General features: G+C 40.3%; 1 protein-coding gene across 1 annotated transcript in view; it reads left to right on the forward strand.

Annotated features, from left to right (window-relative positions):
• MPHOSPH10 (M-phase phosphoprotein 10) overlaps nucleotides 1–5,618 on the forward strand; it is a 19,056-nt gene extending 13,438 nt beyond the window's left edge. The window contains exons 7-11 of the mRNA XM_018552269.1: nucleotides 162–299; nucleotides 449–559; nucleotides 1,792–1,899; nucleotides 2,073–2,303; nucleotides 5,469–5,618. Coding sequence (XP_018407771.1) covers nucleotides 162–299; nucleotides 449–559; nucleotides 1,792–1,899; nucleotides 2,073–2,303; nucleotides 5,469–5,618 — 738 coding nt within the window. The remainder of the gene's footprint in view (nucleotides 1–161; nucleotides 300–448; nucleotides 560–1,791; nucleotides 1,900–2,072; nucleotides 2,304–5,468) is intronic.
• Nucleotides 5,619–8,019: the final 2,401 nt, after the last annotated feature.

Below are 8,019 nucleotides of genomic sequence, written 5' to 3' on the forward strand. Positions count from 1 at the left end.
ATATATTATTTATTATATATTTACACTATGAATTATATTCAGTTTTAATAAAATGGAAATGGTTATCTAGAAGTGCTTTTGCTTTGTTCTTTAGACTTTCCCCTTTAAACCGGTCTCGTTTACATGCTATGTATCAGGCTTTTATTCTCTGTCTTTCCAAGGTGTGGGATGATGTGGTCCATAAGGAGAAGCCAAAGGAAGATGCCTTTGAGTACAAGAAGCGTCTCACTTTGGATCATGATAAGAGCAAACTGAGTCTAGCAGAGATTTATGAACAGGAGTTCTTAAAACTTAACCAGGTAAGAGTTTTGAGTTCTAAGGATTTGAGTTCCGTTGGTGGAAAAGGATGCTGGTAGGCTTATCTCATTTGTTGTTTTAAAATAAAAGTGTATGTAAAGAGTCTGTAGTAAAAGTCAGTTGTGTCAAACTGTTTGTTTTTTATTTGTAGAAAAAAGTGGAAGAGGAAGAAAATCCAAAGCATGTGGAAATCCAGAAATTAATGGACAGCCTATTCATGAAGCTCGATGCCTTGTCAAATTTCCAATTCACACCAAAACCAGTAATACTTTTTTTTTTGTCTTAATAGTGAGCCAACATTTGATTTTAAAATATGTATGGTGGAGAGGAGTTCGAAATATTTATAGTTGCTGATGGTGTCACAGCAAATGAAGGGTCAGCACACCCGACCTACATACTTTTTAAAAGGCAATAATGACTTCTGTTGTGAAGCATGGATAAAAATGACTGCCCTAAATATACTTTAAAAACGTATATTTATTGCAATATAGGTTGCCTTTAAATATAATCTTGCTAAACATAGCCCCCTATAGTTCCAGTTCAGGACTCCGTCATCATTATTTGATGAATAATAAAAATAGGGAAGAACATTTTTTTCTGCTTTGTTGAATGAGGTTGTACCTGCTCAGGTTCCCTGGTGGCCCTGAAACTGGGGGAGCTTAGTTAGGCAAATCTCGATAACAAAGATGGAGTTGACCTTGAGCTTTGGGTAATCTCTCTGGATTTTCAGACAGCTGGGCAGATATCTAAGCAGGCACATCATTTTAATCAAGCCCTTTTTTAATTGTCTAATTTTCAGTTCTGATACCAGTTGTTGTAACTTGTCACAAAAGGTTTTTACTTCTGTTTTATGACCACCCTCTCTGTTGTCAAGCTTGAAGCTGACTGGATAGAGCTAGGAGTCCTTGTCATTCTGAGTGGATGCTTTTGCTATTGATGTTTTTAGAAGTAGGGGAACTAGGGTTGTTCAGAGCTGTGTCTTTTTTTTTTTAATCCTTTTATATCATGAGGCAAGGCTGGCCATTTTAGTTTTCAGTGATGTAAAGCAAAACAAATTATTGGCTACAAATCCAGTAAGAAGGTATGGTGGAAATACATCCTTTACCTGATATTAATTTTTGCAGCCCCATCTAATGATGTAACGTCTTGTATCGTGGCGAGTAAACTTAAGCAGTGTATGCACTAGTCTATCTTTGCAGGTGACAATTCTTGCCAGAAGAATCATTGGGGGGGATTTATCAAAACTGGAGCAGACAGAATGTACAGCTGTTGCCCATGGCAACCTATCAGCATCTCTCCAATTTGTTCAGGCAAGATTTGAAAATGAGACAGAGAAGCTGATTGGTTGCAGTGCACATCTGCTCCAGAATTTGTCTGCTCCAGTTTTGATAAATTCCCCCTACTGTTTATTGGAAGTTAGAAACGAATGTACTGGTTTCTCAGCAAACTAAAAAAGTAAAATGATTTTCAATAACAATTGTTTTTGTTGTGCAGCCTGTTCCAGAAATGAAGGTGGTATCGAATCTCCCTGCAATCAGTATGGAGGAGGTGGCACCAGTAGGAGTGAGCGAAGCGGCTCTCCTAGCACCAGAAGAAATCAAAGTAAGTAGAAGTCATGTATTACATCTAGATACCAAATGAAATTCATGCACATAGCCACATCATGTGGGACACAGTGATGGAAAAACAGCAGTACTTGGAAGCTGAATGCTGGGTTCGAGTGTGAATTACTCTGGCTTGCAGAGTGCTCAGTCTTGTTGGTTCTTATTTTATAGGAGAAGAACAAAGCTGGAGACATAAAAACAAATGCTGAAAAAACAGCTTCAGACAAGAAGCGTGAAAGACGGAAAAAGAAGACCGTGAAAAAGTTTAAAATAAAGGAGAAAGAGAAGCGTCAAAAACTGGCAGAGGAACAGAGGGCAGAGAAGGGGAAGAAGCCAACAAAAGAAGCAGCAGAAGCCAACATCAAGAAACTTACCAAAGAAGGAAAGGCCACTGTGCTAAAGGTAATCGTCTCTTTCCATCACTTACTGGCTATTTCACTGCCGTCAACCACTAAAAGGGGATCACAGCTCATACCAGGTTTCCAAATAATCAGATGGCCATTTTGTCATAGTTGTATGGAAGTGACCCCTTTTGGTGCTGCCTCATCTGGCCTCTTATATGGCAGGATGAGATGTTCTGATGATAATAAAGTTGCTCCCAGTTATATCAAAGCTGCATGATCAGTGTTGTGCTCCTGCAAACTAGAAGCAAGGTGTTGGGGGACAACCACATATTTGGGGTGGGGATACATACTCACAAGTACCAAAACATAATTACTCTACAACAAATGCTAAAACCAAGCGCACTGTGCAAATGGCAAAAGCTGCACCTTGACATTCTTATGCTTCTTATGTCAGTCTGCTGCCCATAAGAAACATCAGTGCCTTGATCTGGGGACACGACTTCATTTAGATAAATGAATCTTCCATGAATTGTCTTTTTTAAGTATCCAGAGATTCAAGGGGTGAATTTGTAATAAGTGGGGAAAAGCAGAAACCACTTCAGTACCTGCATGTTAATCCCCTTCATTACTGTGCCATTTTTCAGTTTTTAGAGCTGTGCAAGTCTTTTTTACTAGGAAGCAATGAATGGATGACTCATCCTTTCATTTCTTCCTTTACTCTCCCCTGCCTCTGATGTAAGAGGAAGGGGAGGGCTTGGCATTGTAAACATTGCCATGTGATTGCTATGATATTTGATCACAGGACACAGAGCTACTTCGCTTGACTCTGTGTCTAAAGCTAAAGTTCTTGTCTGTCTAATGACAGCGGGAGCCACGGTCGCGCACAGACAGGAATTCATTTACAGGACGTTGTATACACACACACGCCTGTCCGCAAGTAGTTAAGGTACTTGTATATAGGTATACCTTGCAATTATTTCAATGGGAACAAAACCGTTCAACTTATGAGCAATAAGTTCTATAAGTGACAAAAAACATTGCAAACAGATGTTTCACACATGCATAACTAGGACATACATGTAAATCCTACTGCACAACACATATTCGTCATCACCACACATGTTAGAGGCAGAAGAAGAATTTTGTGCCATTATTTAGGTTTAAATACGTAAGCTGCAAAGGTCTAAAATGTGTTGCCTACCTTTTCCCAATTGTACAAGCACATGCGACTTTGAGGCTAGACATATTTGGTATTTATCAATGTGTCATAGTCTTGTCTTTTTAAATGTAATGGAAAATTTGGAGATTACATTGTGTTGTAAAAGTAACTTTAGCGCAGTTTTTGCTGAAAATTCAGAAACGTTGCACAAATCATTTGCGACATAAAAATATTTAGCCTACCTTTTTTCATTCTTTAGGTCCTCTAGTTTTAGAAAATACTCACTTTTGGGGGTCTTTAGTACAATTTTAAGTCCATATTGAGCATTTTAGAATATATGGGAAAATTGGTCTGGCGTCAAACAGAAATTCGTACTTCTGTAGAGAGGAGGGTGTCTTTAAAATCTATCTTGCACATGATCCTAGCAGATGCTTTGTGAATGACAAGAGCAGATGTGGGGTTTATGTACATCACCTCAAACCTTTATTAAAACATTTTGGCATAGATGTAAATTAATCTGTTAAAATTAGAGGTGCACCGAAATGGAGATTTCAAAAACGAAACCGAAATAAAAAAAATTGTTAGGCCGAAACCAACAATGTTTTTTATTGTAATTTTTTCAAATTTTTATTTGTTTTATAAACTTTTTAATTTTTTATGTTTTATTTTTATTTTTTAAATATTTTTATTTTTTACTTTACTTTTAGGGGCTTCGGGGAAATATTGGGGGTCTAAACAGACCCCTGATATTTACCTTTTAAAATGGAAAGAGAGATTGGGGACACTGTTGCGTCAGATTAGGGGGTCCTCAATCAAGACCTTATGGATGAGATAGTGAGTCCAAATCGATAAAAGAATAGGTGCTTTATTCTTGCACTGCAGTGGGAAAATACGACAATGAGTTGGCTTATGTAAGCTGAATCAAAGAGGAACTATTTCTGGTAAAAACGCATCAAACATAACAATTTATAGTCCTGAATATGCATAAGATATAGGCGTATTCTGGGCGTGATCGTATAGTTTGTCCAATCAGATTCATATCTTATCAGTCAGTAAGCAGTTAAATGGGTGGTGACATCATGTGACTAGCGAATTGAGGAACTTCCAGGATCCCATCCCATCAATATTCAGTTTAGACCAGTTCTGACCACAAAGGTCTATTTCTGGCTCCATGAAAGGAAAAGGGTGGCCAACTATCATCTGGTTGTCCATATACTATGTCACAGGCTCTGAACTTCCGTTTCCATGGCAACAGCTGCGAAAGAAAGATTTGCAAGTGTATATTATCAGTCTTAAAGTAGCATACAAGCAATATAGAAATACAGGAAAGAGAGACCCCCGTATATTTACTCAACACAAAGTTGTCAATCTCTTTTTCTGTATCCCCTGTTATCAATGAACAGGAATCCTCTATACTGAGTGTTCCTGTTCATTGATAACATGAGGACAGAGTATGCGTACTATAACCACAACTATGAATGAACAGGAGGTGATGCAGATCACTTCCCATTCATTCATAATTGAGGATATAGTACGCATACCATGTCCTCAATTATCTACAAACACTCAGCGATCGCTGAGTGTTTGCTCTCGCTCTCCTTCCTGACACGCTGTCACAGGTGGCTGAGCGAGCAGTGCAGGGAGGAGAGCTCAGCCTCCTGTGACAGCTTGGGCTGTCTCCGCCGCCACAACGCTCTGCCGGACTGTGATAGGAGGCTGAGCGGTGTTGGAGGAGAGACCCTGGCCGCTCACATCGCTCTCGTCCCGCAGCGCTCAGCCGGCTATCACAGTTTCTCTCCTCCCCGCTGGGGCACAGAGCAGCGCCCTGCGGGGAGGAAAAAAAGCAGGGATGTGCCGATGTATGGGCACAAAAATTGCACTTTCGCCATTTAGCCAAAAGTGCCATTTCGGACGATATGTTTCGGCGGCCAATATATCGTTGCATCCCTAGTTAAAATACATTCTGTCATCATCCTATGAGCAATCAAAACTGCTGAATATCACAAATGAATCTTTATCTTGTTTTGGGTATTATGCAATTGTAACCGTGATTTTTTGTTACAGGATGAAGGGAAGGATAAAGCGCTGAAGTCCTCGCAAGCATTCTTTTCTCAATTGCAAGATCAAGTCAGATCGCAGATCAAAAGTGCCAAGTCTGCGCACAAGAAACCAAAGAAATCCAATCAACTGTCTGCCCATAAACTTAAACTCTAACAAACCTTTATTTTAGAAGTGACATTTGTAAAGAGCCCCCCTCCCCCCAATACTCCACCTTTTTTAGCCATGGTGTTTGTACTGCCTTGTTCATAGTGAGCTGTATGCTGTACATGGCCTTTGTAAAATGTGGGACTTATTTAAATAAGAATCCTTAGCTGTCCATTCAGCACTATGCAGTGTGCTTGTTTCATTAAAAGAGAATTTTCCATTTGTAACTGATGCACCAACATTTGTAAAGTAGGCATGGTCACTGTGCATTGTATGGGAATGTTCAGCCGAGAACACATTCACATATACATATCAACCTTCTCAACAGAAGATGGGACATCATGGGGGGGGGGTTGCACCACACCCCATCCTGCCAACATCCTGCTAACTCTTCCACATTCCATCTGAAACTAAATAGAGGAAGTGGCTGGAGATGGGCTTTAAGAACTACTACTAAATTGTGTAATGCTACGGCCATTTCTAAACAATTCAAAATGTCACTATGTCTGGTCACCTTTTAAGGACAACTTAGGCTTAAATTTAAACCGCTCTAACCCACTTCCTCTAAATCACATATCACTATGTGATAGCAATAAAGTTAAGTGTAAAAAAGAAAAAAAATTAAAGTCTCAAACTAGTGGTTCTCAAACTGTGTAACCTCAGGACCCACATTTGTCCTTGGTCATTAAGTCGCGACCCAGGTCGCAATGGAATGCAGGGCATTAGGTTACCGCACATTCCGGTGAGTTTGGGAGGTGAGTTTGGGGTACCATTCAAATGAATGGCAACGCAATGCACCTCCCACACCGTAATCTATCTTACAAGAACTGGAGTGGATCCTCAGCCTGGGGTCCAGTGTGAGCTGCTGTGCTGTGATGGAGCTCCATCCATATGTGCATTGTTTCTACAGCTCCTTTTTGTGTGCCTTTTTAGTGGTGCACAGAGCCAGAATGTGATGTCACTCTGGTCCAGACACCTCTACAGGATACATGAGAGAGCTATAAGCAATGCACATATGGATGGAGCTCCCTTGGGGCCATAGCCCCATCCTATCCCACCCTAAACTGACATTCGGTGCCAGCTAGCATATTTTGAATGGTTGCTGGGCGGAAGAACTGACAGTTCTGCGCTAGGGGGAGGCAAACGAGTCTCTAACCAAGAAAAGTGGAAGGCATGTGGTGACCCACTGAACATGGGGTCACGACACACCAGTTGAACATCCTCAACCCAGCTTCTTGCTTACCACCTGTAGCTGAGGTGTGTTCTGTGGACTTATTCCATTTAACTACAGGAGGCGAATCATTGCTGTCGCAGGGGACTCTTACAACTTAGCCTTGTGTGACCTATGACTCAAAAGACTTGGAGCGTATTCCGACAAATGTGAGATTGTAGTCCATCACAGGAGTGAGCTTGGAGCGGTGGCTACTTTACAACACACACAGGGAACAAAAGTAGCCACCCTTCAGAAGGAAGGACAGTGCCGGCATCAATTCAGAGATTTGAGGATCTACAGCTGAGTGATACACTAAAAAGATACATTTTTGATAATAGTTAAGGTTGAATGAATTTTTAAGATTTAACTCTTAAGTTTAGTGTCACTTTTGTCTCTCTTATATTTCCTATGCCAATATAATAGCTTAATACATCGGACTCACTCAACCCAAAGTAAACCGAATCATAGCAAGAAGCAGCTAACACGAATGCTGAGTTACTACTTGAGGCAAGGCACCTACAACACTTTATTATTGACTCTTCACACCTAGCTGAATTGCTTTGGCTTCTTCCGTAGCTTTTCACTTAGTTTGTATGACCTTTGCCACATAAACAAGGGAGCACAGAAAAATCGTGGCAACATGACATAAGAAAACAAAAGAGTAAGTAAAAGGTGACATGACTTAGAAAATGTAATACCATGGCACTGGAGAGAAGTGGAAGGGTTGGGAGAAGATGCTTCATATCCACTGCTCAGCATGTCTCTAACTGCCGTCTCTGATCAATTCTTAAAGTTTTAAAGTGTAAGAACCCTTTTCAATTTGTTTCATATTTCTAAAAAAAAAGTGTGACCTAAAACTGGATAATTTTTTCACTGTCCTAAAACCTGATGAGAACCCAGTTGAACAAATGTTATCCCTGTTTAATGATTGAGAAAAGATTCTAAAGTTGCAAATTTGTGTTAATATAAGAAAAAAAAAATGAACGTTACACAATTCTTATTTCTCTAGTCACATTCCAGGATCAGAAAGAGGCTCCTCCCACCTAAACAGGAGACACATCACCCACACCTAATAAAAAAAGAATCACATGCCTTGCATCCCTCAGTTATTTTGTGTTTTTCTGGATTTCGGCAGCCGCTCGGTCCAAGCTACGGACAATCCTATGATGGGAGAGGCAGCAGGTCGCAGACCCCTTG

This window comes from Nanorana parkeri, unplaced genomic scaffold (assembly GCF_000935625.1).
Source record: "Nanorana parkeri isolate BGI_ZX_2015 unplaced genomic scaffold, ASM93562v1 scaffold82, whole genome shotgun sequence".
Lineage (NCBI taxonomy): Eukaryota > Metazoa > Chordata > Amphibia > Anura > Dicroglossidae > Nanorana > Nanorana parkeri.